Source organism: Lasiosphaeria miniovina (genome assembly GCF_030549165.1).
Source record: "Lasiosphaeria miniovina strain SMH2392-1A chromosome Unknown B0T26scaffold_4, whole genome shotgun sequence".
In the NCBI taxonomy this organism is placed as follows: Eukaryota; Fungi; Ascomycota; class Sordariomycetes; order Sordariales; family Lasiosphaeriaceae; genus Lasiosphaeria; species Lasiosphaeria miniovina.
In genome coordinates this window covers 1,391,387-1,418,770 of record NW_026848223.1, presented here as the reverse complement: position 1 = coordinate 1,418,770, position 27,384 = coordinate 1,391,387, and the positions used below count along the sequence as shown (strand labels likewise).

Below are 27,384 nucleotides of genomic sequence, written 5' to 3'. Positions count from 1 at the left end.
GGGGCTCAGATGAGTCGCACGGGATATTACTGGTTGGTCGGCGCGGCAAAACTTGTGCATCCGTCGCAGGCAGAGCTCTGCGGGCGCGCCTTCCCACGGACCCGGAATCAGCCTTATCGATAAGCCTCTTCGCTTTGGAAAGAGGAGCTTTTTCATCAAGAGCCAGGATCCCGTGATTAGCAAAGCAATTGCTGGACGACGGCGTAACGCCACCCGCCCGTCCTTGCCGCAACCAAGAGCTTGGTCCGTGCCCCACGTGAAACTCCCAATGGATGTTAGTTAGTCGTCGGCCTTATCTCCGGCGGGGGGCGAGGTGTTGGTCAACGCCATCAGCTCGGCTTTCCGCTTCCTGTTGGCTGCTTCTTCAGGTCAACAACAGCTTTCTTTCTTTGTGTTCTTCCTGATTTCTGACTGCATTATTTTTTTTCTTGACTGCATATTCGTATTGCTCTATTTAATCATTTTGCATCAAAGGAACAGGAAAAATGGTGCTCCGGAAACACGAGTTGGAGGTCAAGCTCAGGGACGACAGCCGGCTCATCAAGAGCGGAGTCCTTCGCAACGAACATCCCCTCGACTCATCAGAAGAATTCGATGAATTTATTCAGGCATGTCGCCGCGGCGACCTCAAGCGCTGCCAGGAGTTGATGTCGGCCGGCGTCAACATCAATGGAAAGGACAACTTTGACTATACCCCGCTCATTATTGTAAGTTTTACTTGTTGAGTGTTCCTTGAAGTGTCTAGGAAGGAAAGTGTAGTGAAAGTGCTTGAGTCTAGGATGCATAAGATCCTAGCGCCTTTTTAGTTTCTATGACTCTGTCTACGACCGACCTCTACGTCTAGAGTTAGAGACGGCAGCTGCGGTCTCCATTGGCCCTTCACCGAGTCTAGGTCTCATTAGATCTCAATTTCGTGTAAATTTCTTCAACATGGACACAAACAGAGCTGACCCAAGACAGGCCAGTTTATGTGGTCACTACGAGCTGGTACAGTTGCTTCTTGAATCAGGTACCAGAGTCCCGCCGTGTCTCCAAATTGGCTGACACCCGTGCAGAGGGCATTACTTGGATCACTGACAAAAAATCTAGGGGTAATCGCTGATCCGGACTCATTTGAGCGGGAACGAGCTGTCTACAATGCCCTCAACAACAAAATTCGCAACTTGCTTCTGTCGTACGACTACTCAAAGACAGCCGACCCTTTGCAGTCGTGGGCATCCTACATCACATCTCTGCTGACGCGTGAAATTCCAAAGACGTCGGACATCACGCTCACGGCTGATGATGATAACTTCCATTTGCACAAGTTTCTCTTGTCGGCGAGGTCGCCCTACTTTCGCAGAAAGTTTGTCGAGGCCCCTGAGACGCCGACGTGGAGGCTTTCGAGCTCTATTCCGGTCGAGGCCTTTCGCCTTGTCTTGCGCTTTCTGTATCTTGGTGACCTGCCACGAGAACTGGTCGGGCTAAGGAGCGCGGTTGCTGAAGAGGACGTTTTTAAGGGAATTGACAAGCTCTGCAACCAGCTCGAGCTTGAAAGGCTTTGGGAAGCTGTGCTATCTTTGAACGACCGCCGCCTAGCACGCCAACGGCAGCAGGACGAGGTGCGGTTGGCACAGGCACAGGTCGCTAGTTTCTTTAAAGATACAGTCCTGAAGTTCAAAATGTATGTCGATCCCCGCAAGGTCGACGAAATAAAATGGCCGCACGACAATGCCATCTTTGCCAACTGCATCCTGCGGGCAGACGCAGACGACGAAGAGGAGGAAGATAGCGGCTCGGGGTCCAACCATCTTGGGATCCCTATAGCCGTGGCGCCCGTGGCCAAGGATTCGACGACGAATGGGGCTAACAAACCCAAGCGGTCAGTACTCTACCCTGTCCACAAGGCCTTCCTCATCCGCAGTCCTTACTTTGAGACCATGTTCTCGAGCGAGTTTATGGAGGCCAAGGACAAAGAATACCTTCACATCATCAAGGTCGACTGCACCCCCGAGGTGCTTGAGATTATCCTGAGGTTTCTCTACACGGAGAAGTCAGACTGCCCGTTGGAGTTTGCACTAGATCTGCTGTATGCGTCGGACATGCTTCTGCTTGACAAGCTTAAGACAAAGGCGGCAGTGGCGATAAGCACACTGGGAAATGGCGACAGCAACGCCTTGGAAGATATTACACGTGTTGAAGTCGGAGACTTGAAGCGGCAGCGGCAGCAGCAGAAACAAGAGGCTGATGTTGAGCCCATCAACGTGTACGACGTGATACGGGCAGCCTGGGACCTTAGAGTGCAGCGGCTGGAGGAGTTTGCCGCGCGGTACATAGCCAACCGGCTAGAGGACTACATTGACGACGAAGAATTTGTAGAGCTTATCCGTGAGAGCGCGTCGAGGATAAAGAGCAGACAGGAGACGGACACGATTGAGCTTCTCGACGACATCCGCTACTACCTCTCGGAGCGCTTCAGGCTGCGCTTTGACGGCGACGGCCTTGAAGACATGCTCGAAGAGGATGAGGAGCCAGATGCTGCAGCGGCCGAGGGACTTTCGGGTGCTGCGGTGGACGACGAAGCCCAGGCGAGACAAGCAAGCCCCGCGGGAGACGAGCAGCTGGGCGGCGTCAGGACGCTGGACGGGAAGCTTGTTGAGGATGAATTCGCCTCGGACGCCGTCAACTACCAGATTATGCTGGAGAAGATCGACAAGATGCTGGACCGTCTCGGATTGGACGCATGAATAGCAATGACTGTATGTAGGCATGACATGACCCAGAATAGACCAAGGACACCCGTGGCGGGGACTAAGAAGAGCGAAGAAATTGTTTGCAGTACATATATTTAGATAGGCACACTGCAATACACTGCAATACATGAACTAGATGCAATGGCTCTTTTTTGTATCCGTATCTATCTATATGTATGGGTTGATTGGATTTTCCAGTATCCTCCCGATTTCTCGCCTCTTGGCTGGAGATCGGATCAGCGAGACAAGCTTTCGATGTATGTACGGCAATTTTCAAAGCTCTGAATCCACGAGTCGGATCGCCGCCAAGCCTGAAACACGGTGTGGTTGTGCGGTCTGGGGGGGCAAGCTCAACCCGTCACGTCTAAATTCCATTCCCCAGAACCGGCAAGGGCCCCCCGTTTCAGCTTCCCCAGATGCGACCGGCCTTGCGCCAAGCCATCGCCACAATGCCCACAATTCCCGACCAGCCTTTTTTTTTTCTTTCCTTCCTGTCGGGATTCGGCTGCATCCATACGGAAGTTTATTCTCGGATTGAAGAGGGTGTGCAGCAGGTCGGCACTTGGGGAGGGTTTAATCTCCTTTCCCCCAAAAACAAACGATCAATTAACCAAAAAAGCCTGACCTTGTTTCCACTTTCCCGATTACAAGAAAAGTAGGAATCGAGACGACGACCGTTAAAGCTTGATTGGATTTATCCTAGCCGTACCCTATCCACGGGTTTCACCACCCTTCCTCTGACGGCGATCATGCCAAGCCCTTCCATCCTAGCTGAGCTATGCTACTAGTATTACTCGGCTGTTCCTACCCATTCCATTTTCTAGAAGCAGGCAGAGAGAGCCAGGCCATGGGCGTTGCAACGAGATCCCCAGTGGCAACGCCAGTGCCGGTCCCAGTGTCAGTGCTTGTGGCGGGCTGCTTCCAAATATGCTTGGTCCTGCCTATCGCATCTTTACCTTGCCTTGCCTTGCCTTGCCTTGCCTTGCCTTGCTTTGCTGGGCACCGTGGGGAAATCCTCTGCCGCGAGTTTTGACAGACAGCCCCCTCCTCCCCTTCCCTCCCAGTCGGTGACAAACAGGGGCCGGGGGCGAGATCCCCCAGGAGGAGGGAGGCCGGTCCATGGCTGATCTTCTCTTTTCCCGGCTGGATATGCGAGCCTCTATTGTTGCAAAGCCTCTCTGTGTTCTGGGTCTCCTTCTCCTCTCTTCCAACTCGGTAGGTCCTCGCCCTTCCTCGTCTGGGCCGACAATAATACCTACCTTTGCCGCGAACCGGTGGATGTAAGTGGTGAAGCAAAGGGGCCGTGCCTTGGTTCAGCCCGCAGCTTCAACTCTCTCCTCTATGGACACATAGAAGGCGTCTCATATACGTCCCTCCCATCTTGGTTCTGCTTTTCAGTTTAGAGTCGCTGCATAAGCCAGTCATCCCTGCCCAGTCCCACAGACAACAAACCATTCCTGCTTGGTGATGTTCTACAGCTTGTCCCTATTCTCATCGTGACGAGCGGGGCCAAAAATAAGGCCAGAAAAGGGGAGAACATGGCGCCCTCGTCGCTGTTACCGGATAGGCTGTCATCCCCACGTCGGTTTTCCACCACCTACATCGCAAGCGCCATCTCTACAGCAACCTCGCCGTTGCAAGCGTCCTTCCAGCTTAGCTGCCGGTCGCCCATCCGGCCCACTTATGGCGAGCTAAACGATGAGCCGAGAAGGCTCAACAGCAGCACAACCACCACCACCACCAACAACAGAAGCCCGGGGTATTACAGAGAGCCCGCGAGCCCTTTGCCGTTCAGCTTGGGAATACCGGGCTCGAGCGTGAGAAGCAGCGAGGTCCGCCCCGACGGCCGCGCCCACTACGAGGATCCAGGGAGGAAATCGTTCCAAGAGCTAACCGCAGCGAGCGAGACATGGCTGCTGCAGGAACTCGGCCCAGGGCTTCTTGCCTCCCCGCTGGAGGCGGCACCTAGAAGACAGCACCAGCGGCGGAGGAGGAGGCGGAGCGACGCGGAGAGGAAGCTCGGCGTCGTATCAGCCATCAACATCATCGTGGGCAAGACGATAGGTGTCGGCGCGTACTCGGTGCCCAGCGCCATCTTTGCCGGCGTCGGGTCCGTCGGCATGACGCTGCTGCTGTGGGTGCTCGGCAGCATCATCTCCTTCTGCGGGCTCGCCGTATACTTGGTGAGTAATTTCCGGCTGGTTGTTTTCTGCTCGCTTTGGGCGAGAGAGAGCTGGATTAAAAGGGGAGAAATAAGGCAAAGAAACACATGAAAGCTGACAGTAAGAAAAGGACTTTGGCACGGCCATGCCGCGCAGCGGCGGCGAGCGCGTCTACCTCGAGCGCATCTTCCGGCGCCCGCGCATGCTGGCTACGTGCATGTTCATGGCGTACGTGGTGCTGCTGGGCTTCTCGACGCCCAACGCCATCGTGCTGGGCGAGTACACGCTGTACGCGCTCGACGCGCCCGTGAACCGCTGGAACGTACGCGTCATCGCTGTTGCCGCCGTGTCGTGCCTCTGCTGGATCCACTCGCGCCACCCGCGCCTCGGCCTCCGCCTGATCAACGTGCTGGGCGTGGCCAAGATGCTGATCCTCGTGTTTGTGGTCATCGCCGGAGTCGTGGGTGGGCTGATGGGCGTCGGTAGCGACCTCAGCGAGGGAGAGCGAGTTCTCCTCGCGCCCAGGCGGCTCGACGTGGTGTTCTCCGGTGTTTCTAGTAGTAGCAGCAGCACAGCCCAGAGAAATTTCAGCGACGTCTGGGCCGGCAGTAGCACGCAGCCCTACGACTACGCGACGGCGCTGCTCAAGGTCATCTACTGCTTCCGCGGCTACAGCACGGCGAACCAGGTGCTGGACGACGTCCAGGACCCCGTGCGCACGCTCAAGATCGCCGCGCCCGTGGCCCTCAGCATCGTGTCGCTAGCCTACCTGGCCATCACGGTGGCCTTTTTTCTCGTCGTCGACAAGAACGACTTCAAGTCGGCCGGCATCGTAGTCGCTGGCGTCTTCTTCCGCAACGTCTTCGGCCCCGGCGCACCCTCGCACGTCATCCTGCCCTTGTTTATCATCATCTCGGCCGCCGGCAACATCGCCGCCACGAGCTTCGCCCAGGCCCGCGTCAACGAGGAGCTCGCCAAGGACGGCTTGCTGCCGTGGTCGCGGTTCTGGAGGACTAGCAGCAGCAGACAAGCCTCTGCTCCTCCAGCCGTCGACCACGCCCTCGATGACGACGATGGCTATGACGATGACAGCCACAGCGAAAGCAGTGCCAGCACCAGCGACAGCAGCTCCACCCACAACTACCCTCACCACGAATACCATCACCACGCGCTAGCAGAGTTCAAGGCGCTCCCGCTCATCACCCGAACCAAACCCCCACAGCACAAAAACAAACCATCACCACGCTCTGCCGCCCCCACCACCGCCGGCGCTCCTCCGACCCGCGGCCTGCTGCTGCACTGGCTCATATCAACACTGGTCATCGTCCTGCCGCCGCCAGGCCGCATCTACAACTTCCTCGTCGACGTCGGCAGCTACCCGGTCAGCGTGCTCGGAGTAGCCATCAGCTGCGGACTACTCTACCTGCACTCCTCGTCTGCCTCAAAATACCGCACGCCGTTCCGGGCCCCGCACCCCGCCGTCGCCGTCTTCGCGGCCAGCAACTGCCTGCTGTTGATCCTGCCGTGGGTGCCGCCGGCGGGCGGGCGCGAGGACGGCGGCGCCGCGGGGTTCGTCTGGTTCGCGTACCCGGCGACGGCGCTGGCCGTGCTCGCCGCGGGCGCTGCGTGGTGGGTGTGGTGGGCGCGGTGGGGGGAGGGGAGTAGGGTTAGGCGGGGGACGATGATAAATGAACATACGAAGACGAGAGATGCGGTTGCTATGGACGGCGAGAGAACGGCGACGTTGGTGGTTGACGAGGCGGCGCAGCGGCTGCTTTTTGTCGTTGACTACGACGATGATGATGACGACGACGACGAAGTAGAAGAACAACACGGGGCAGCGGGATTGCCGTAGCGGATTTGCTGGCTGTTGTTGCAATAAGTGTCTTTTTGTTTGTAGGATTAGCCCAACAGGAGTAGCAGTAGTAGTAGTGCTGGTACGTACCTGGTAGAGACAAGGGAGAAGTTAGTTAGCTGCGGCGTTTTTCTACTATAGCATGTGGTACGGTTATTGTGCAAGTAAGGTACTGGTTTCATTAGAAGCTATAGCCAAGTTAGACGGACAGACGGACAGACGGACAGACAGGCAGACAGGCAGACAACTATGTAATATATACCTAGCGAAGTAATTTCTGGCATGCAATGGAGAAGATTAAAATAGGTACCTACTCTTTGAGAAGGAAGAGCACGAGGGGCTGCAAAGGTGGAAACGAATCGGCCTTCTCCCGGACAGTCTACCAATGCCAATATCATAGACTCTAGATAAGAAGTTCAATAATATTATACCCTCTTGTCAATTCGCATAGTGGCAATGGTATCTGAAGATAGACGCCAAACAGCGTAGAGGAGTTGACCACCTCGCGTACCGCACTCATGGCAGCCACGTTGGCGAGAACTAACATTGAAACCTGCAGTCATAATTTCTATATACGAAGTAGAAGCTAGTGCTTAATCGCTTTCGCTTTGTGGGGAGATGAAGGCAACCGCTGACAACCAACCAAGTACCAGCTCTCGCACGATACAAATCATGCATAAGCCCAGCAACACAAAAGATATATGCCAAGTATAGGAAACCGATAGGTTATTTCATTTCCCATCGCTAGCCCCCAGACTGGGTGTCGCGGCCGGCGGCTGTAATGCACTAAATGGGTTGCCAGTCATGGGTGGCGTGGGTGGTTCGTCTGTCGCGGACTTTTCTTCGTCTGCCACGTATGCGTCTTCTACCAAGGATGGCTCGTGCAATGTGTCAGAACCATAAGAATCATGTGGCTGCCCCCCAATCCCTTGCTGAAGCTCCGTCTGTGCGGTCGAAAGCTGCTGCTTCTCCACCAATGCGGCCAAAATGTCGTGGCCCCATATCTTCGGCGGCACCGGACTGTCCTTCCAGTTGTCCGGAACCTGTGTCGTCTTACCAATACACTAGTTGGGCACGACAATGCTCTGGGCGCCGCGGACAAGGAGACCGCCGCTGCGGCCAGCGGGCTCTGTCACGAAGCCGACCTCCTCGAGCGGGAGGCGTTCGAGCACATTGTTGACCGGCAGGGTGCTACCCAGCAGGTAGCGGCGATGCCAGGGGCCGACAAAGAGACCGTTGGGGTCGACGGCGTCGCGGACGCGGCGGAAGCTGGCAAAATCGTCGCCGTACCAGGCGGCGAACTCTTCGGGGGCCACGGAAAAGGTCTTAGCCCAGTGCGGCCGGCCGCCGAGGTCGCGCATGAGCCACTCAAAGCCCTCGTAGTAGCGCTTCGTGGCCTCGTAGGTCGGGTCACGATGGTAGGGGCGGTACATGGTGGCATTGAGGTAGAGGGCGGGGCCGTCCTTGGGCGAGGGGTCCAGGAAAGGCCGGTTGTTTGCGGCGGCGCTGGTATGCACGTTTGAGTTGCTGGCGCGCACCTCGATGGGGCTGTGGACATAGAGCCCCTTGGAACTGAAGGGGATGCCGTGGTCGACGTAGCCGACGTCGCCGGGCTTCAGGCCCTGCAGCCAGGCGCCGAGCCGCTTGAGGGCCTCGGGCCCACGGTGCAGCGGGATGGCCCACTCGTTGACAAACTGGCTATACAGGCAGTCGAGCAGGAACGCCTGCTGGCTGGGCTGGACAGCGCTGACGCGCGTACGGTCGCCGTTGCGGAAGCCGTACTGGAGTCCAAACACAAACCACTCGACAAAGGGCGTGATGCATGGCACCCAGCGTGCCAGCGCGAGTAGGTTGTGGTAGACAAAATAGCCCAGGCGGCTCTCGCAGAAGCTCTTTGGTGGGTCGCGGTGAGCGACCTTGCCCGAGTCGATGTCGGACTGGGGCACCACGTCGGCCTTCCACACCGCGGCGCGGCGCATGTAGGGGAACCACCAAATGCGCACAAAATCTCCCTGGGTCCACAGCGTAGTGTCCCACTGCTCAAAAAGGCGGGCATCGGCGTCGATGGCTTGGTCCCAGGCGAGCGAGAAGGCGGGCACAGCCTTGAAAGTGACCTCGGTAATGATTCCGAGGGCGCCGACGGACAGCAGGGCGGCGCGGAAGAGGTCCGGGTTGTCGACGGGAGAGCACGAGTACGTGTGGCCGTCGGCAAGGGTGATCTTGAGGGCAAGAATGCTCTCGCTGACGAGGCCGTGGTGGATGCTACTACCATGGGTGCCGGTGCTGATGGCGCCGGCGATGCTCTGCTCGTTGATGCTGCCGAGGCTGGGCAGAGACAGGCCGACGGCGGCAAGTTCGGCGCTCAGCTGGTGGAGGCGGATGCCGGCCTGCATGGAGCAAATACCCGTTTCCTTGTCGATGGAGAACACCTTGCTAAAGTTGTCGAGGTTGACGAGCCATGACGACGTGCACGTCATGTCCGACGGCGAGTGTCCCGAGCCAGTTGTGGTAACGCGGCGGCGATGCCTGCGGGCCAGATTCACCAGTTTCTCAATCTCGGCCTGCGATTCGGGCTGGATGTAGAGCTCGGGCAGGCTCGTGTAGGTGCGCGCCCAAGTGCGGTGCATGTGGGCGTTCCGGGCGCGGAACGGGACTCCATCGTCCTGCTCGATGACGGAGAAGCCGTCGACGTCGAAGAGCGGCCCGTAGTTTTTCTCCGTCGTCGCCATTTTTTGGGCTGCGGCTTTTCCTTCCCTTTGTAGTCGAATGAGTTTGATGCTGTTTGTTTAAGCGTCGCTTTGGCGATCACATGGAGCCCGGCCAGACGGGAAGAGAGGGGTCAAGGTCAATCACGACAGACGCGCGAGGTGCGGAGCGAAGCGAGAGAGGGCCACTACAAAGAAATTCGCTCAATGGATATCCAACGGTCCACGATGCAATAAATTGATTAGATTTGATGGAAATCAAAAACCAACGACGGAGTAGCAAGAACTGTGACTGTGGTTTAGCAGCCGTGTAGAATGAACCCTCTATGGGTGGGCGCGTTGATAAAGCTGTCGGTTAGCTACGAAACTTCTTGGTTGGTTCTGTGTTGGGGTTCGCCGTTTTGAGGAATCCTGCCGGGTTGGAGTGCCGTGGTTTAGGTTGTTAGTGAACGACGAGCCGCTGTAACTTGTAAATAAATTTAGGAAGGCGTGGTGCTGTACATACAGCGAATTCCGCTAGGACGTTCGACATTGCTCATTCGGTCCCCACCTTCCCACCCCCATCCTAACGCTCTAACGATGGTGTCCTAGACGCTCCATCCCCATCTCCAAATTTGGGCGCCTGGGATTGGCGGGGAGAGACTAGCGGATTAAGAACTTGAACGGACTCTCTAACGACAACTGGTGATATTACATTACTTATTCACTTTGAGGGTTAGTCTACTCTTCAACATGTTTCGAGATGTTTTTTTCTTCTTCCTGATTATAGATCCCGTGAGATATGAGAAATTAAACAATTGAAAGTTCTCTTACATGACCTCAGTTTCGTGGTTCCGTTTGTTCTCCATCTCAGACTCAGCGGCGGCAACTGTTGGACTTGAGAGAGACTTTATACGAGGGCCACTGCAGGACTTGATATAAGCTATCAACTACTCAGACAACGTCTTCATGTGACGAGCAGCATATACTCGTCACTTGACTACCAATGCCTTCCATTTGGTCCTTATGTTCGTTCTTAGTGATGTGTATGCAACAGAGAGAAGGGGAAAAGAATAGCAACCAACTAACCCGGACAAAGCGATAGTATCATAGCAATTGAAGAGACAAGCGTTCATTTACATAGCCTGAAGTCTTGCCAGGTGGGTGTGGGCGTTCAGTCATGGCACCCATTGCTCGAGATGTTGAGCTCAGGGAAGAAGTCTCTAAAAGGAGAGTAATATATTGGACAACAAGCTAGAAACACGACAAGCTGCTGTTTCTTGATGTCTAGTCCAAGACTTTGGGATGAACAGCACGCTACCTGCGTCTCCTGAGATTGATTAAGGAAAGTGAGAAGAAAGTAAGGTTTGTCTGAGTGCTCGATCTGAGATAGGGCTCCTTCCATTCTTGGTACATATTGCCCAAGGGAACCTTATTCCAGCGTGACTGCCATAATTACCTGACTGCCAGGAGCTCAAATTGTACCCAGGCGCACCTTCCATTTCCGAAATACCTGACAGCGAAATTTCGTCAGCCCGTCGCGTCAGGCGCGCGGTCCCCCAATGAACTTCGCACAAGTTTTAGGCTTCTTCTTTTTCTTTCTGGTTTAGAACCAACACATCTCTAGGGTTCTGCGCGGAGCCCTTAACCTATCACCCCTCTTGGTATTTTGTCTTACCCAAGCGCAGCATACTTATCCTAACCTTTCTATTTCGCCCCTTCAACGAGAGTCACATCTTAGGTTGACCGAATTCCTAACTTGGTCGTATCTAGTCGGGAGCCATGTTCTGGAGTCACGAAAGTAGGGAACCTCTGTCCGCTCTGCCGGATTCGGATTGAAAGTGCTGACATCGTAACTCCGGCAGTTCTCACAAGCCGCCAGCATGGCGTTGCGACCGTCTGGTGAGTACACCTAAATGCCTCTTTGTGCTATTTTCTACGAGAGCTCGCGAATAACTAAGTGTCTGTCCTCTAGGTTGGTATCTACTATCGGCTTTAGATCAGCGCACCGTAAGATATCGCGCAAGGCTATCCAGGAGGTCGACGTTCAGAAGGCATGCGAGACCATCCTCCAACCTGGGGCCCCAATCGCGCTGCGCCTCCAGGGCAGCCTACTCTATGGCGTCTCGAGAGTCTACTCCCAGCAGTGCACGTACGTGCTCACCGACGCCGAGAAAGTCCAAACCACTATGAGGACCTTGTACGGCGTCTTGGGTGGTGACGAAAACGCCTTAGACCCCCAAGCAGGAAAGGCCAAGTATGCGATCCCTTCTCCCTAAGGATTGCTGCATGTTCAGCTAACGGTAGGCAGGCGTGACCAGATCACTCTACCCAACGACCCGAACTTTGACCTCACCATCAAACTTCCTGCCTTCCACTTCGACGGTGACGGAAACTTGATTCCACCTCACGAAAGTCAAGCCTCGGGCAAGACATCGTCTCAGTTTTCGCCAATGCAGCTAGACCATTCAAGCCCCGGCGGCGGCGCCTCCTTCATCGGTAGACTTGATCTCCCTCCGTCGCCGTTTAGACAAGGAAGCTCTCAGCTCCTATCGCCCTTCGGATTGGGCAGCGCAATATCGCAACAAAAGGATCCCGAGAATAATTTGGTCCATTTGCGGGACGACGAGGAGGAGCTTCAAGTGGTCGATGACTGGGGAATTGAGATTGATGCTGAAGGAAATGTCATGGAGATAGTAGAGGAACCGGAGCTACCACAACTTCCACGCCCAGAAGGCGCTCATCGGGACAATCATATCCATGAAGACGAGGAACCTTTCCTAGTCATCGACGACCAAGGCGACGTCGTCATGGCCATTGACGCTGCGGAAGCTGTTTTGCCACACGCCGAAGCAACTCATCCACAGCCAGAGGGTATAGAGCTGCAATTGGCGGAAGAATATGACTTGAGCTCGGAGAGAGCTAGAGTGTCTGCCCAAAAGCGACGAAGACGCGCGTTGCTGGCTCCCGATCACGAAACTCAGCTGAGCCGCCAAGAGATCAAGTCCTGGAGCGCCGAATATCTTGCGACGGCCGAGACTAAGCGAGCTCGCCGAGCACGCCATAGGACCACTGCCGCTGATGCTAGGGTGAACGCTTTCCAGTACGTGTTTGGCCGCGGCGTGGCAAACGTTGGGTCTCCCACGGGGATCCCTGACTTCTCCCACCCACTGGCACGCATATTTGCCGGCAACAGCCTCCAAACGGTACTCTTGAGCTCCATTGTTGAAGAGGAGGACGAATATGAGGCCCCGCGAGGCCGCCGTCGTTCAGCCCTCGAGGCACTAGAGCTGGAGGGTGAGGACGAAGAACGGCGAGTTCGACGCCGCATCAGCGAAGATGCCGAGCTGCAAGCTGGCCAGGGTGTTCAGAGAGGAGCAGTACTTGGCAGTGATGGTCATCTAATCATAGACCCCGAGGAAGAAAGAGAGGTCGGCAGAGAAGCGGGCTCTAACTTGCCCGACCTCCCGTCTGAAGTGCCCTGGAACCGACACTCATCGCAAGTACCGAGCTCTTCAGTCAAAGGCGGCGGCAGGTCGAAGCTCGGTCATTCGGCGTCGGGTCGCCAAGTCAGCGCCAGCCCCTTGCGCAACCGTGGCAACACCCTCCTACCCGAGATCGAACGCTTTAGCGATTCTCAACCTGCCTATGAATCCGATGGCGTCGGCCCGGCGTTTCATTCGGCAAATACATTCTCAGACCCCATCATTGAGAGCATGGGCTCGCAGGATCGCCAGAAGAAGAATCAAGGCGAGGCAAACACTTCGCAGGTGACGCAAGACACCCTGGATCACGAAGGCCTCAACTTTGTGGGCTTTGTACAGGCAGTAGCACTCGACAAAGGAGACGCAGACGACAACGACACCGATGAAGATGACAACACCGGCGGAACTGATCGCCGGAAGTGGGTGGGCTTTGAAGAGCTGTTCGAGCCAGCCGACCAAAAGCGTGCCGTCGTGGCGCAGGCTTTCTACCAAGTCCTCTCGCTCGCAACTAAGAACATCATCAAAGTCCGCCAAGAGGGCGAGATCAATGTGCCATTTGGCCCGATTCACGTAGGCGTCACGATGCCGCCGATCGACGAGTAAAGAAAGGGGCTCGATAAGAAGACTCGCAAACATCACCGTCACATTCCCAAACACCCATTCATCTTTTCTTTCTTTCTTTCTTTCTTTCTGTAACCATGATCCCCTGCGATGATTTAGCAAGGGTTTGGGAGCCGTCTCCGAGCTTTGGGGTTTGGAGACTGGATGCCAAAGATATTTGGGGACATCTCTGCCTGAAAATACCATCGGATCTGGCGCTTGGATTGCTGGGAGATCTCATTCACATGAATGGGGGAGGGGAATACATGGCTTCCACCACCTCCCAGATCTGACGAGCAGTTCACAACAGAATGGGGGTGACGACGATATGGAAATGGAGGCAGCAGCAATAAAAGATCTGAATTCTGGCATCTTGGGGAAAGCGGTTCCTTCACCCATACCCCCACATAGCGCACTAGCTTTTATCACTCTGGTCAGGTATGACCATGGACGGACGAGATAGTCTTCAATAATGACTTCTGAAATTGCATTATTTGCAGCCAACCCCTCCCTGTCTGTGTGGTATCATACGGAAAGCGTAATATGAAAGAGTCCACGCCCTTACCATCATAATCATCAATCGTACATCTCTTCATCATATACAGCGCCTTCCCGGTCCGGGAAGGCCATATAATCCGCACCCGTCGCCGCTTCGTTCAGAACCTCCTTCCAAGCCTCACGTACAACCTTTAGCGTTGAGTCGTTGAATGAGAGGGAGGGAGAAGCGGCGGGGAATTTGAACACCTGGCCTTCCGTGCGGCTGCCGGCGGGACCGCCCAAATGTTCGTAGTACAATTGGTACACGCCGTGAGGCACTTGCTCTCCGCTGACTGCATCCAAGAAGGACTGCACGGCTTGCTCCAGGACTTCCTTGGAGCCAGTGATCGATGGCGTGGTGAGATATAATATGCCTGGTTTGTCCTGATTAGCTTTGGTTCGCCTTTCGGTTAGAAACAAGGCTCATTGAGAGGGTACATCAGAATGTCAGAGGTATTTTTCGTCAGGGCCGAGGCTCAGACAATGTAGATAAGTATTCAAGGTTTGGATCATCATCGTACCGGTGGATTTTGAGAAAAGGAAAAATAAGCAACTTACTTTGACCAACAGGGCACTCCCCAGTATCACTCGAGTGAGCAAACACGTAGACAGGGAATTCCCACGTCTTCCCGGCCGAAGTCTTGAGCGAGCCTGAGGGAAAGGCAATGACTGCAACGGCCGGTTTTTGTGCCCCTTCGACGACAGCCGCAAACAAAGAGTTTAACGGTGAATCGATGATGGACACCAGCCTGCTCACAACCACCTTCTCACTGGCAGGTTCGTCAGTTTGCACCAGTCTCCGGGTCTTGACCGTCACGCCGTTCGTCAGCTCCAGCTCCAACTCCATCTCGGCGCTGTAGCCCGTCTGCATCGACTTGATGCCGGTCCCGAGCATGTAGACAGCACCGCCCACGGCACATGCTCGACAGGCAACCTGGGCGATCTCCGAGATGCCGCCCCATTTTGGGTAGATGGCGGTAAATCCCGGGCCGAAAACGCCCATCGACGAGAGATGGCGGTGGATGATGGCCAACCCGTCTCTGGTGCTTATCCTCCCGTCGAGCGACAGCGTCAGGGTCACAATATAGGTCTGCAACTCCGCCTCCATCGTAAACTCCTTCCGGAGAAACTCGGTCAGGGGAGCATCCGCGTGCGGCTGCCAGGCTTCCGTCTGGGGCTCGCTGTCGTAGTCGACCACGAACTTTAGGAACTTCATCAGCCCCCGCTTCGCCTTCACAGGAATAGCTTTTGAGAGAAAGACATCCTCGCGCGTCGACGGGATCCGCGTCAGCACGGCCTTGTGGTCCAGGTCCTCTGGAGCCTTGAAGATGAAGAACGCGCCGACGGCCAGGAAGTCAATTTGCCGGTGTGCTCGGGACGAGACCAGCTGCGCGAGCAGCTCCGAGCGCGAGTGGATCAGCTGCGGCGAGAGCGCCAGCGAGTATGAGCGCGAGAACTTCAGGGCTGGCGAGGTTGCCTCGGGCTTCGTGATCGAAGCCGCCCGGAACACGCCGCCGTTGCCAGCATTATTCTGGTTAGTGGGGTCTGAGAGAGTGGCCACCCAGGACTCCGCCTCCTGCAGGCTAAACGCCGCCTCGGGGCCGCCATAGTATTCGTTGGGGTCTATGTGCAAGATGTTCTTGCCCGATCGCGAGAGGGCTCTTCAGGGCGGACAACAGCTAAGTCAGTCAGACGGGCAAAGGGCAAAGAAGAAGCGGGGGACAGGAGCCTTACAAAGCAAGAAGCGACTGCTGCAGACCGGTGCCGCAGATGACAACGTCCCATATGGTGTCGCTGAGAGAATCCATGGCTGACATGAGGGAAAGCTTGCACCAGCCAGGACAGCTCGCTGAAGTAGCGTTGTTTCCGTGGTGTGTTTGATAAAAAAAAATGAAAAGGAGATTGTGATGGGTAGAAGTGTATTGTGTAGGCAGCAGAGAATGTAAAAGAAAAGGTTGGAGCTTGTTGGGTGGATACCTCAATCATGGGGGGCTGTCCCGAAAGCGCCGCCCGGCCAATTCAACGGCCCGAGAGCCTAGAGGCACCCAATGCGCACGGACCCGATTTGCAGAGTGAAAAAGGCTGCTTATCTTGGGCATTTCGCCTCTAAGACTCTTCTCTCCTTTTTTTTATTTAGAAAAACAAAATAACCCCCGCCCTAACGGATCCCACGCGATTGCCGGCTTTTGCATCTCGACGGCGATCGCGGAGCGGTGGAAGGCTCTTTCAGTAGGGCTCTTCAAATGTTGGGCGGCAGATTGAACCTCCAGTCTTCCTGTATCTCCTGCTCTGGAATCATAACCTGTTAGAGCGGTTCGAAAGAGTTGACACATCTCCCCCTTCATCCCCCCCTGACTGTCCGCATGCTGGTCCCTGACATTTGCACAATTTGCCTTGTTTCTTTGCCTTGTTTCTCATGCTGCGTCTGGCTGCTGCGTACGTGGTCTCTCGAGGCTCTTTTGTTCTAAGTGGTCGCGAGCTTACGAAGGGAAGCGGGCGGACACGACTAAAGATAGCTGTGCTCAATAGTTAGAAGCCAACTCATTGTTGAGGCCATATTTCGATGTAAATTTGAACACATTCCTAATCTTCTCCTGATCCACTGTGCATTTTGCACTATGATCACTTACCAATATCGTGAGTTGGTATTCTATTTCACCATGCCGGTTATTCCGTTTCGTTCTTGGATTGTCAAGTTGGCTGTGACCGCGCTAGGTACTTTCTGCCTACGTGATCGAATCTTCCACCACGACATTTTCAGCACAGCGGTACCAGTATCAGTCTCAGTAAAGCCCAGCATTTCGTCTTCCACAGGAGTCGCCGAGAAAAAAAAGGTACGGACGAAGCCGTCTCTCTCTCCCACACTGTCCCAGATAAACCAGGCGCATCGATCCTTTCGGGGTATCAATGCCATCCATTTCTTTTTGTCGCCTGTCCCTCCATATATTTTTTTTTTAAAAAAATACCTACTTCGCTCACAATGCCAATCCATTATGCTTTTAATCTTCCTCTGAGCAAATAGAACTTTGTAGTCTAGTAGTCCCTCCCCGGCGCCTGCCTGCTACTTGGATTACTGCATGGCATCCCGCACCTCCTTCCACCTCTTCTCGGCGACGCCCGCGAACCCCCTGATCAGCTCGCGGCCGATCACGACACCGCCCTGCTTCTCGATGCTCTTGATCCTCGTCTCGCCGCCTTCGCTGCAGTCCACCACCATGGTGATGGTCTCGCTGCAGAGCGTCTCCTCGGAGCGGTCCGGGTCCAACAAAATCCAGTGCCGGTTGCCGACAGTAGCCTCAGCAGAAGCAGCCATTGACTCGCCGCCGTGCTCCTTCTCGGGGAACATGGCCGCCGTGCACGCGACGGGTAGCCCCGCGACGGGCAGCGGTGTTGTCTTGACGCTGTTCTTGTCCTGCCCCGGTACTGCTGCCGCCGCGGTAGCAGTAGTAGTAGTAGTCGGCTGTGAGTAGGACTGAAGCACGGCGGCCTGGCGGTCGGGGTCCCACCGCACGGCCGGCAGCTTGGTGTCGCGCAGGGCGGCCATGACGGCGGTCCAGGCTGCATCGAACGGGTTGCCGTCGAGCGACACGAACAGCAGGTCGATGTAGAGCACCCAGTACGCGGCGAGCTGCGGGCCGTCGTCGCCATCGTCTGCCTCCTCTTGTTGCCTTTGCTGCTCCTCTGTGTCCATCTCGTCGCCTACTGCCGTCGGCGGCGTGTACCAGATGCGCAGGGACTTGGGGTCGACGACGCGACAGCTGTGCAGCAGCGAGTAGACCCGCGTGCTGAGCGTCTGGGCGAGCGTGGTGGGCGGCACGCCGGGGAGGAACTGGGGCGCGCAGCCCGTGGCCAGCTCGATGTTGGGCACGAGAAGGTCGTAGTCCTTGAGCTCGCCGCGGCCCAGGCCGCCCCTCTCGTCTGCTCTCTCGTGGCTGTCGTCCTGCTGCTGTTGCTGTGTTGCTTGCGGCCGGTACTGCGGGATGTTAGCCACGGGCAGCACCTCGCCTCGCACGCCGCAGATGACGGTGGTGTCACCGGTGCGCACGAGGGCGCTGCCGTGGGCATGCGACAGCGACGACGTGTGGATGTGGACGGGGCGAGCCTCATGCGGGGCTCGGCCGTTTGTGCGGCTGGCAGCGGCGTCTGACGGCGGTTGCGGCGCGAGCGTCCTGAGGAGATATGGATGCGGCGAGAGCTTCGCAAACACCGCCCGCGGAAAGCTCATAGACGGAGCCGCCATGTTTGAAAATCTAGCCTGTGGAATGCGAGAATGCTGTCGTTGATCGCTTGATGGACGCGAGTTTAAAGTTGAGATGCTTGGCCTGAAGTTTGCTTCGGAAAGTTCCTTCGCCCGCTGTTCAGCCTTGTCAAGGTGGGCTGTCAGAGAGCGCGGGAGTTGCTAGAACGTTGGTTCCAATTGGCTTCCAGGGTCTTTGGTGGTAGGGTTTAGCGGTGTGCTGCATTTGCCAAGGAGCTCAGACCACCAACTCGTCCAGATACCTAACCCAAGACCGGAGCGCGCCTCCTTAATCTGTCCTAGAACACGTAAATACTCAATTCCGGATGGAATTATGCAGTAAACTATTAAAAATTGAAACCTGTTCACTATTCAAGTCTATATACTTTCAGCGCTGTGCTGGTTCTGCGCTATTCATACATGCGTTACCTGTTAAAAACACCCTAACTATCTATCCATCATTCATTGCTGCGCCAAAAGTTGGCCGCCAAAGCGGCAATCTCGTCTCCCCTCGCCATGACAATCTCGTGACCGCATTCCAGAATGACGGTCTCGAAGCCGTCTTCACCCAGTACCGCCGTGGCATCGTGGATCAGCTCCTCTTTGATGATGACGGAATCCGTCGATCCCAGCACCAGGAGAACCCGTCCGCCGCGGAGCCCCGGCAACGCTGCCGGCGACCTCTCATCCTCGGATGATTCCGCGTCCTGTCTTCTATCGGCTAGCAGCCGGCCCAAAGCGAGCCAGTCCTCTCGTTGATCGTATATTGGCGCGTGCCGGATGCTGCTGATAAACGCCGTGATGAAGCCCTCGTGATTCGCGATCTGCCACTTCATGACCGACGAAACCGTGTGGCCTGGCCGGCGCATCAGAAGTGTCGCATTGTCGTACGAGCTTCCCCCGCTGGCGTCGCTGTTTCGCTGCGGTTTTGGATCCACCGCCTCGCTCGCCATCTTGGTTTCAGTCACCGCGCCCTTGGGTGAGATGCGCCACCGCACAAGAGTCTCGAGAATCCATCCCGGAAGTGTCCCAGTCGAGTAGAGAAATTTGCTCTTCCAGCTCTGATGCTCGGTGCGTATAAGTCCGCCGCCGGCAATGAGGATGAGCGAACGGACCATGTGTGGGAAATGCTTAGCAAACGGCACGGCAAGTCCGCCGCCCAGGGAATACCCGATGAGGTGGAAGCCGTCATCTCCCGTCCACGGAACGCTCGAGGACGCGAGGACCAGGAGAATCTGCGTCGTGAAGAGACGGATGTCGTAAGGGAGATCTGAAGGCGCATCAGAGTACCCGCGCCCAAAGAAGTCAAAGATGATGACCCGGTATCCCCTGGCCACGAGCGCTTCTCCGAGGCTCGCCTGCGACAGACATGGCGTGCTGATTCCGTGTAGCATGAGCACCTTTTCTCCGTCTCTAGGTCCCAATTCAAAGACCTTGATGCTCCCGTAAGGCGTCTCGACATCGCGGCTGCCAGGAAGAACGTCTGGCGGATAGGAAAGCGCACTAGTCTCCTCGGCAGAGAGTTTTGGCAGCTGCGTCTTTGCGGGGGACCTGATGCATGGTTTTCTGCTACGTCTCTGCGGCGCCACGAGAGCCCGGACGACGAGACCAAGCGAAATCCCAAGGACTCCCCAGAGGATAACAGAGCCGGCCGTTTGGGGGCGAAAGGCCGATACCCCGGTTACCATGGCGCTCAGGTTGCCTTGAGTTGTCACGGATATTTGCGTATTGTGAGTCAAAACCGGGAGCTGTGCGCTGGGATGGCTATAAGCTCGCTGCGGCGTGGGCGGCAAGGAATCCTGGCTGAGGATGTTCTGGACCATGCCGTTAAATTACCGAGCCGAGTCACCTAGGTCCTCTTGGTTTGGATCCTGTTGAGTTCCGAAACATTTCAAGGCGTTGAGATGGCCGTGGTGCAAGCCCTGATGCCACCAGAGACGAGCGGGTTTGAGCTGTATCTAAATATTGGGTGGGAAGAGTAAATGATGTGCCCCCACTGAGAGCCGAGATCGAGGTCTGCAAGTGCGAGAAGCGGGGCCGTCCCTCTTGGCCCCCAAATGTCAAAAGTCTCCATCCGTCCAGCAGGGAGGACGGAGTACGCTAGAGTCTAGGAGTTGCGAGCCAGTCCTCCGAGGAAAAGTAGTGCGATAGCTCGGAAGTTGCTGGTTCCATTCGCACGGCTAGAGAGGGGGGGGGGGACACTGAGGAAATATCCGAGCACACTATCTTTTTTGCTTTGGGTTCGTCATTCAATGGATGAGGGTTGAAACTTGGAACCGGAATGCACTGTGCGAGATGGGATGCATTGCTGCAACCTATCGAAACGTGGGGGTTGGAGGATTGTTGATCTTAATTTAGAAAATGGCAGGGTTATCCTCTGCCGACGGGCCGTTTTGAACTCCCGGCGCCATATTGGACGGAGTGGAAAGGAGGCTAGAAAAAAGAAAAACAAATAAATAGGCCCCATAGGAAAAAGAAAATAGAAAATGAATAAATAAACAAAACCGTCATCATCATAGCTCACACGCCAGGCGTGGGTTTCATTCCCTTTCGGCACATGACCTTCAGTTTGGAGAGCTGCCGCCGCACGACGCCGCCGCCGCCACCGCCGCCGCTACTGGGGGGGTTGACGACCCTCTCGGCGTCGCTGTCCTCTTCGGAGAGCTCGAGAGAGAACGAGGGCCGGGCGGAGCCGATGCCGGGCTCTTTGACGAGCTTCCGAAACGGGCGGCCTCTGTCGCCCAGCCACGAAGACGACGACGACGACGTCGGCGTCTCGACGGAGCTGAGCCACGACTTGGACGAGTCGTTCGACCGCGCCCTCTTGTGCTTGTACCGCTGCTGTGACGACGGCCGCCGCCGCTGCGTCTTGGCCGTGTTGGCGGTGGTAAAGTAGTCGAAGTCGTCGCTCTCCTGCTGCTCTTCGCGTCGGTTGGCGTCCAGCAGCGACAGGTATGCCGAGTGCGGGTCCTCCTCCTCTGTGGCCGGCGCCACCCAGGACATGCGCCTGAAGATTTTCGACATAGTTTCGTAGAGACAGAGGGAGGCGTGAACAGATTTGACGAGCGCAGAATCTAGTCGCCGCCTACACAATCGGGGAAGCTCGTGAGGTTTTTTTTTGTTTATGGAAAAAAAAAAGACGATGAGATAAAATAAAGCAGAAGTGAGTAATAACAGTCTGCGGGAATAAGAGCGTGCAGTGTGCGAGGCGGGAGGTATGGAGGTGCAATATGTAGGTATGTAGTCAGCTCCCCAGACGATCAAACAGCGCTGCCTTTGGGTCTTGTGGTCCGAGATCTGGCGGCAGGAAACGCCAAGGAGGGATCTTCTTAAGGGGGGTGAATAGACCTTAGGAGTTGCGAGGAGAGACGATGACGGGACAAAGTTCCAGAACTCTGTGCAGGCAGCGTATGAGGAAAGGAAAAGAAAGGAAACAGTTCAAGTCAAGAAAAACGCGAGGCCGTCCCGGAAAACTCCTTTCATATGGAACATGGCTGGCCACAGCCCCGAGCGTTCTAATTTTGGCTGTCGAGAGTGCACATCCATACTCTGCATCCTGCCTAGTTCACAGCCAAAGAGATAAAGTTGCGTGTCCATTACGCATCCTTGCCGTGTTGGCTGTCATGGAAGGTTCATGTTGATGGATGAGGCTGGCGTGTGCGTGTGCGCTGTGTGGGGTGCAGCTTGGTAGTGTTCATGATCTGCATGATTGGCGAGTGGGTTGCGGCTAACGAGACTGACCTGCCGCCGTGATTGACGCCCATGCGAAACCCGTTCGGGGCCCTGATTCGACAGTCGCTGGCGGCTTCTGTGGCCCAGTCGTTTCCCCGGTGAAGCTTGGCTTTGCCGCGCCCTGAAACGCGCCCCTCCGCCCGCTGACTCTTGCCGCTACCGAGCCAACCAACCGCGGGGCGTTCCGGTGCTGGCACTTCAGTGGATGGCATTTCACCGTGCCTTTGTTCTCGCAAACCAGCGATTGGCCAGTGACACGTTTCTGTTTGAGGGATTCCATACCTTGAGGGCATCCCTTCTGTCTACCCCTATTTTTGAACATGGACAATCTAACCACAGCCTCAAGGTATGCAGGAACCAAGGAAGGTTACACAGCGTGACGCGGTTGCTCTACAGCTCGGGTCAAGACGGGTTTAATAATTAATAATCTTGGTTTGCGTGAATGTTTTATTCTCTGGTATTGACCTGGAGGTAGGAAATACATACACACTCTTAACAGCCATCAGAGTCTGTAGTGAGGGTCAGGCAAGCTACAAAGGCGAGCTTGCATGTGGCGTTGTTTGGCCGCTTAAGAGGAAGTGGGTATAAATGATATATTACGGTGATTCGAAGCCCGAAAAGCACGCCATTCACTCATCTCGCTTTACGGCGGGCTCTCTGGGAAACGCTTGCTGGTTTCGACAACTCACCCGCGGCAGCCGACGGTTGGCCTGATGACTTCGCGGCCCGGGCTTTTGTTTGCCGATTTTGAAGACCTGTAGTCGGTGCTGGTGCTTTTCCAGCCTTGCGTGATCGTTGTCGGATACCCCGACCCGGGCTAGCTAGCACAGCGGGTTTCTTGGATGGCTGTTGACGGGCTGCGATTCGTGTACTTCGACGAAGGGGGGAGATTGATGGCTGTTGACGGGCTGCGATTCGTGCACTGCGACGAAGGGGGGAGATTGATGGCTCACCGCCTTGCTTCTTGCCGCTTCTTCTCCTCTTCTCAGGAACCTCAGACTCGTGTGGTTGCTGGGTGCCCGTCTTCGTATCCTGTACTATTTGGAGATGGGAAGGAGGTTCCACAGACGGCCGCCTGGAGAGCAGTGTATCTTCAACCATGTCGCCGTGGCTCTGTTCATCCAAAGTATTGGGCTTCTGCCTCTTGGGACTTCGGCTTTCTATGGCCTCGTCTTGACCCAGTTCGGGCTCGATCTTCCGCTTTTGACCTTCCGAACTGCCCCCAACAGCCGTGGATTCCAACTCCAACTGAATCACTGGGATTTGGTCTCGGATACACTCGAGCAAGACTGTATGGCGCTCTGCGCTTTTCACATCAAGCCGGTATGAAGAGGTATCCCTGATGAATTTGCCGATAAGATCATTCCGGTGCTTGGTCCGTTCCATTTCTTCATTAGCTGAGTCGAGATTGGCCTCCGCCGCCGCTAGCCTCTTCTGAGCAGCAGATGAAGGCTCGCTGGATCAATGGCTTGCTGGGCCGACAACAAAGCCGCCTTTGCATATTCAACGGTGTCATTCGCCTGCCTCTTTTCGATATCGCGTTGATGCCAAGATTCGTTTAGGATAAACGTCTCTGTCTCATGAGGTTTTACTACTCCCGATTCCAGGAGCGTCTCCCACTGTTTGCGGTACCACTTGGCCAACTTCTTGTTTTGACCGTAACGCCTATTGTAAAAGTCATGCTCGCAAACCAGGAATTCGATCCATGCCGTCAGCTTGTCTTGTTGCTTTGGGTCTTCGTCAAAGCTGAGCTCGGCCGGCACCGTGATTGAGTGTTTGTTGAAAAATGCCTTGGCCCGCTGGGTCAGGTCCAAAATGCGCCCTTTGTATCTGGTTCTCATGGTCGCCTGCCACTCGCGGAATCTTCTCCAGCGTATCAACTGCTGTCCGATTAAATCTGATTTATTTGGCTTTGCGAAACGCAAGAGCTCGCGGTATTTTTGCGGATTCCTACCGATGTCTTCCATCATGTGGATTGAGTACCAAGGATGCGCACCATCGTCGACAAGTTCATCGTAGGCCTCCCTTTCCCACCCGATCCTGCGCTGGAGCTCATGCTCTGAATCGTCCGAGGATGAAGATTCGGCTGGTAAGCCGCCGTGCCCCTCGGCCGGCACCTGGTCGAAGGTGGTTGCCTGAAGCAATCGTGCTGAAACTTGGTCGAGATCAACGGGGCGAGACTGGACCTGGTTGTTTGGGCGAACCCGATCCCTGCTTGACTTTTAGAAGAGCCAGGAGTTGGGGAAAGAGCGGAGCCAGTCACCTCAATCGCTGAATGAAGGACTCGGTTAGATTCTGCGGGTCGTGAACAGAGACGTGCCTGTGTTCAACTTGACGTCAGAAGACAAACACGGGGTGTGGCATCGCAGCGGCGGCTGACCTTCCGTTCTCCTCAAGATAACGGTCCAGTTCCTCGTCATTGTAGGCGATAATTTCGCGCGCATACAACTTTTGGATCTCCATGGCCTGGGGTGTGGTGGAGGATAGGCAGGTTCAGACGAGGCTCTGGCAACATTCCCTTTCGCGCATCTCTCTGAGACTTATTGCCAACCCCACGGCGGTAGGTCCAGGACGAGCGCCCTATGGCTGCCTTATCAAGGGAGTAGACATAAGGCGACTGTGCGACGTGACATCTTGGGTGGTCTTTGTCGCCAAATGGGCCGGCCAATCAGGCTTTGGATGCAGTCTTCCCGATTGGTTTCTGCCAGCCAGAAACAAAGACGTATTTTCCGGATCCGTACTACGTAAAGCTAGGTAATGTAATTCTGGAAGGTGCAAACAAAGACTTATTTTCCGGATCCGTACTACGTAAAGCTAGGTAATTCTGGAAGGTGAAATGTGAGCCGCAACAGTACGCACGGCTTCTTTTTGACTGATACACTTTCTATTTCCTTATTTTAGGCTTCTATCTCTCTTTTAGCGCCCGACCGAAGCAAAGTGATGCTAGAGATGTGCATACCTATATCCAGTGGCCGCCTGGATGACCCGACCTGTGCAAGGCTATCAACATGGCCTTTAAAAAGGTTCAAGAGTCAGCCAGGCGGCGTGTCGCAACAGTCAAATCTCTTTCCACACTTTCCACGATTCCCGACAGACATATCAGTTGCTAAAAATGGCTGATCCTAACCTTATTGCCTGCTTGTATCCAGCCCGAGACTCTACTCAATTTGCCAATGAATCACGCACGATTTTTTACACCCGGGAATGCGTCCCGGCGTGTTGAACCGCTCCGCGAGGATCGGACTCGCTCTTCGTCGCCCATAACTGACTATGGAGACGGTGACGATGACGGTGATGGTGTTAGCATCAACAACGACGCTAATAACAGTCGCAAAACTGCTCAGAGGGCTTATGAATGCATGCCTTGCCTTAAGATCAAGTTCGACGACTAACGGAAACACCGAATCGGCTTGGTCTTCGGGACTAGCTCAACTACCGACATTGTCCTGCCAATGCGGGACAGTCTGAACGGCCTTGCTGCCCTGCAGTGCGCCCTCACCTTTGATGACCAGGGACGCCTCGTTTTGAGAGACTTACAAGGCCCCGGCGGTCGAAAGAAGCATGGGACTGCTGTCACTTACGACGGGAAAGGAGGAGAGAAGCGCGAACTTTTACCTGGATCCTCGGTGGCGAGGAATTCACATGTGAGAACCACCTAATCAATATTGAGTTCCACAAAAACTTGATCTTCGAGATCGTGGTCGCTCAACACGATATCACGTCAATCCCGTACTAGTAGATGGTTTCTCAGTTCCGTAGCGGTGCTACGGCGACTCTCGATGGTCTTTCATTCGACGGGCTCGGCTTCCAGAGAATGGGCTCTACAGCAACACAGAGCGGAACACGAACTCCTAGCGGAGAAGCCCCTATCCTGCTCGACGACAAGGAACTGGGTAGGGGGGCTCAAGCTGTGGTGACTCGGGTCTAGGACGTTAGCACCGGGCGCTATTATGCCGCCAAGAGACCTCACGCACAGCATTTCTATGGGGCATTAGTGATGGAGCTCAAGCTCCAGGACCAAATTAGCCATGTGCGTTAGTCATATCTCCCCTCGGCAGTAGATTGTTATTAACCCCTGCCAGGACAACATCGTGCAGTACATCCTCGAATATTCAACGGCAGCACCAGTTCTGAGAATGATCCTTGAATACGCCCCTCTCGGGACTCTGGAAGACCAGGCCGGCGTGGAATGGTTCTCACCCCAGGAGAGCTTAGAGATTCTTCGTCAAGGCCTATCCGCCCTGCGACATCTCCACGAGCGAGAGGATCCAATCGTCCATAGAGACATCAAGCCGGGAAATATCCTTGTACAGTCGCGAAATCCCCTCCACATCAAGCTCTCCGACTTTGGCCTGTCCAAGGAGAGCCAGGACTACTTGAATACGCTCTGCGGCACGCGGCTCTACGCGGCTCCGGAGATCTTCAGGCATCAGAGTTACGATTCGGCCGTCGATATTTGGTCCCTTGGCGTGGTTATTTTTGAATACGCGCACCAGCTTCCAAATTTCCGCGGGTCACAGCCGTTCGACGGACTGAGGTGGACTGACTAAATCGTGGCGGCTCTCTGTGCCTAGATAGAGATTTCGTATTGCCCCCTGCTTACATTTCTGTCGAGGGCCATGCTGGTCATTGACCCGCAGCGTCGCTATTCGGCTCAAAGATGCTGGAAGGAGACGCAGCAGCTCGAAGTATTCTCGCCTTGCCCCTCAACGCCGACTCTGACATCGACGCCGCGGCCAATACCTTCCGCCCTCGCCCAGGAAGACGAGTTGACGTTGACTAACCTCCCGTCGGGCGAACGAGAAACTACGCCCGCCGGTTCTAGCGCGCTCCGTCTAGCGTCTCCCCCGCCGTCAAGTGCGAGCCGGAAGGCATCGCGGGTGACAAAGTCGTCGTGCCAACCCGCGAGCCGAAGACAAAGCGGAAACTGAGAGTTTAAGTACATGTTGGACAAGTTCCGGAATCCGCTCCACCCCCTCCACGTCGGGTCCTATCTCGGGCAGGAAGACGACTCGGAGTGGAGCGAGAGCAACCTCGCTTCGACCGTCCACGTCCAGCCAGTTCTGCAAGGGCCTGTCGACGGCGCGGCTAGCGACTCGTCGTCGGTCGTGCTCGAGGACTAGTATAACGACCCACGGTAGGCACCAGCGCCCTTGCCTAACAGCCCCGGTGCGCTGGTAGCGGCCTTGGATGTGTCCGACGGAGGCGTGTCGGTCCAGATCCGCTTCCTCGGCACCTTGATGCAGGACATGAGCGAAGGGGAGCCGGCCGCACATGCTGGGCGAGCAGGGACGCCTACTGGGCTAGATGGCTCGTAGCTTGCGATATTCTAGGGCTTGTAACGCTGTGGCGGGTCGGTT

General features: G+C 55.6%; 10 protein-coding genes across 10 annotated transcripts; 4 read left to right on the top strand and 6 right to left on the bottom strand.

Annotated features, from left to right (window-relative positions):
- Positions 1–137: 137 nt before the first annotated feature.
- Positions 138–2,880, top strand: B0T26DRAFT_708790 (uncharacterized protein). The gene is made up of 3 exons (XM_060441910.1): positions 138–707; positions 961–1,009; positions 1,090–2,880. The coding sequence occupies exons 1-3, from the start codon at positions 486–488 to the stop codon at positions 2,724–2,726; spliced, it is 1,908 nt and encodes a 635-aa protein (XP_060295957.1). The 5' UTR covers positions 138–485; the 3' UTR covers positions 2,727–2,880.
- Positions 2,881–4,270: 1,390 nt separating this feature from the next.
- On the top strand, positions 4,271–6,749 carry B0T26DRAFT_751256 (amino acid permease-domain-containing protein; the record flags this gene model as incomplete). Its single annotated transcript, XM_060445353.1, has 3 exons — positions 4,271–4,915; positions 5,025–6,527; positions 6,597–6,749. 3 exons carry the CDS (start codon positions 4,271–4,273, stop codon positions 6,747–6,749), a joined length of 2,301 nt encoding a protein of 766 aa, XP_060295956.1.
- Positions 6,750–7,813: 1,064 nt separating this feature from the next.
- B0T26DRAFT_645835 (D-arabinono-1,4-lactone oxidase-domain-containing protein) lies at positions 7,814–9,478 on the bottom strand (the record flags this gene model as incomplete). The annotated part of the gene is made up of 1 exon (XM_060437766.1): positions 7,814–9,478. One exon carries the CDS (start codon positions 9,476–9,478, stop codon positions 7,814–7,816), a length of 1,665 nt encoding a protein of 554 aa, XP_060295955.1.
- Positions 9,479–11,043: 1,565 nt separating this feature from the next.
- Positions 11,044–13,579, top strand: B0T26DRAFT_828864 (Rec8 like protein-domain-containing protein). The gene is made up of 4 exons (XM_060447446.1): positions 11,044–11,234; positions 11,299–11,335; positions 11,409–11,690; positions 11,745–13,579. Exons 1-4 carry the CDS (start codon positions 11,216–11,218, stop codon positions 13,519–13,521), a joined length of 2,115 nt encoding a protein of 704 aa, XP_060295954.1. The 5' UTR covers positions 11,044–11,215; the 3' UTR covers positions 13,522–13,579.
- A 515-nt stretch (positions 13,580–14,094) lies between these two features.
- B0T26DRAFT_751253 (GDP dissociation inhibitor-domain-containing protein) lies at positions 14,095–15,863 on the bottom strand (the record flags this gene model as incomplete). The annotated part of the gene is made up of 3 exons (XM_060445352.1): positions 14,095–14,429; positions 14,614–15,716; positions 15,790–15,863. The coding sequence occupies 3 exons, from the start codon at positions 15,861–15,863 to the stop codon at positions 14,095–14,097; spliced, it is 1,512 nt and encodes a 503-aa protein (XP_060295953.1).
- A 781-nt stretch (positions 15,864–16,644) lies between these two features.
- Positions 16,645–18,523, bottom strand: B0T26DRAFT_708772 (ribosomal protein S5 domain 2-type protein). The gene has a single exon (XM_060441909.1). It carries the CDS (start codon positions 18,293–18,295, stop codon positions 17,126–17,128), a length of 1,170 nt encoding a protein of 389 aa, XP_060295952.1. The 5' UTR covers positions 18,296–18,523; the 3' UTR covers positions 16,645–17,125.
- A 227-nt stretch (positions 18,524–18,750) lies between these two features.
- B0T26DRAFT_647968 (Alpha/Beta hydrolase protein) lies at positions 18,751–19,980 on the bottom strand (the record flags this gene model as incomplete). Its single annotated transcript, XM_060437960.1, has 1 exon — positions 18,751–19,980. One exon carries the CDS (start codon positions 19,978–19,980, stop codon positions 18,751–18,753), a length of 1,230 nt encoding a protein of 409 aa, XP_060295951.1.
- Positions 19,981–20,812: 832 nt separating this feature from the next.
- B0T26DRAFT_751250 (uncharacterized protein) lies at positions 20,813–21,316 on the bottom strand (the record flags this gene model as incomplete). The annotated part of the gene is made up of 1 exon (XM_060445351.1): positions 20,813–21,316. The coding sequence occupies one exon, from the start codon at positions 21,314–21,316 to the stop codon at positions 20,813–20,815; it is 504 nt and encodes a 167-aa protein (XP_060295950.1).
- A 2,091-nt stretch (positions 21,317–23,407) lies between these two features.
- B0T26DRAFT_285226 (uncharacterized protein) lies at positions 23,408–24,775 on the bottom strand. Its single transcript, XM_060434159.1, has 3 exons — positions 24,405–24,775; positions 24,288–24,344; positions 23,408–24,235 (listed from the first exon to the last, which is right to left on the bottom strand). The coding sequence occupies exons 1-3, from the start codon at positions 24,485–24,487 to the stop codon at positions 23,449–23,451; spliced, it is 927 nt and encodes a 308-aa protein (XP_060295949.1). The 5' UTR covers positions 24,488–24,775; the 3' UTR covers positions 23,408–23,448.
- Positions 24,776–25,772: 997 nt separating this feature from the next.
- Positions 25,773–26,726, top strand: B0T26DRAFT_285272 (kinase-like domain-containing protein). The gene is made up of 2 exons (XM_060434160.1): positions 25,773–26,058; positions 26,107–26,726. Exons 1-2 carry the CDS (start codon positions 26,053–26,055, stop codon positions 26,572–26,574), a joined length of 474 nt encoding a protein of 157 aa, XP_060295948.1. The 5' UTR covers positions 25,773–26,052; the 3' UTR covers positions 26,575–26,726.
- Positions 26,727–27,384: the final 658 nt, after the last annotated feature.

Excerpts from the sequence above, each read along its gene's own strand:
- B0T26DRAFT_708790 (XM_060441910.1), top strand. The coding sequence starts at position 486 with ATGGTGCTCCGGAAACACGAGTTGGAGGTCAAGCTCAGGGACGACAGC. Across the intron at positions 708-960 it reads ACTATACCCCGCTCATTATT|GCCAGTTTATGTGGTCACTA; the intron begins GTAAGTTTTACT and ends GACCCAAGACAG. Across the intron at positions 1,010-1,089 it reads ACAGTTGCTTCTTGAATCAG|GGGTAATCGCTGATCCGGAC; the intron begins GTACCAGAGTCC and ends CAAAAAATCTAG.
- B0T26DRAFT_285226 (XM_060434159.1), bottom strand. The coding sequence starts at position 24,487 with ATGGAGATCCAAAAGTTGTATGCGCGCGAAATTATCGCCTACAATGAC. Across the intron at positions 24,345-24,404 it reads TATCTTGAGGAGAACGGAAG|GCACGTCTCTGTTCACGACC; the intron begins GTCAGCCGCCGC and ends AGTTGAACACAG. Across the intron at positions 24,236-24,287 it reads TCCTTCATTCAGCGATTGAG|GGATCGGGTTCGCCCAAACA; the intron begins GTGACTGGCTCC and ends AAAGTCAAGCAG.
- B0T26DRAFT_708772 (XM_060441909.1), bottom strand. The coding sequence starts at position 18,295 with ATGGCGGCTCCGTCTATGAGCTTTCCGCGGGCGGTGTTTGCGAAGCTC.
- B0T26DRAFT_828864 (XM_060447446.1), top strand. Across the intron at positions 11,336-11,408 it reads CATGGCGTTGCGACCGTCTG|GTTGGTATCTACTATCGGCT; the intron begins GTGAGTACACCT and ends TCTGTCCTCTAG. Across the intron at positions 11,691-11,744 it reads CCCCAAGCAGGAAAGGCCAA|GCGTGACCAGATCACTCTAC; the intron begins GTATGCGATCCC and ends AACGGTAGGCAG.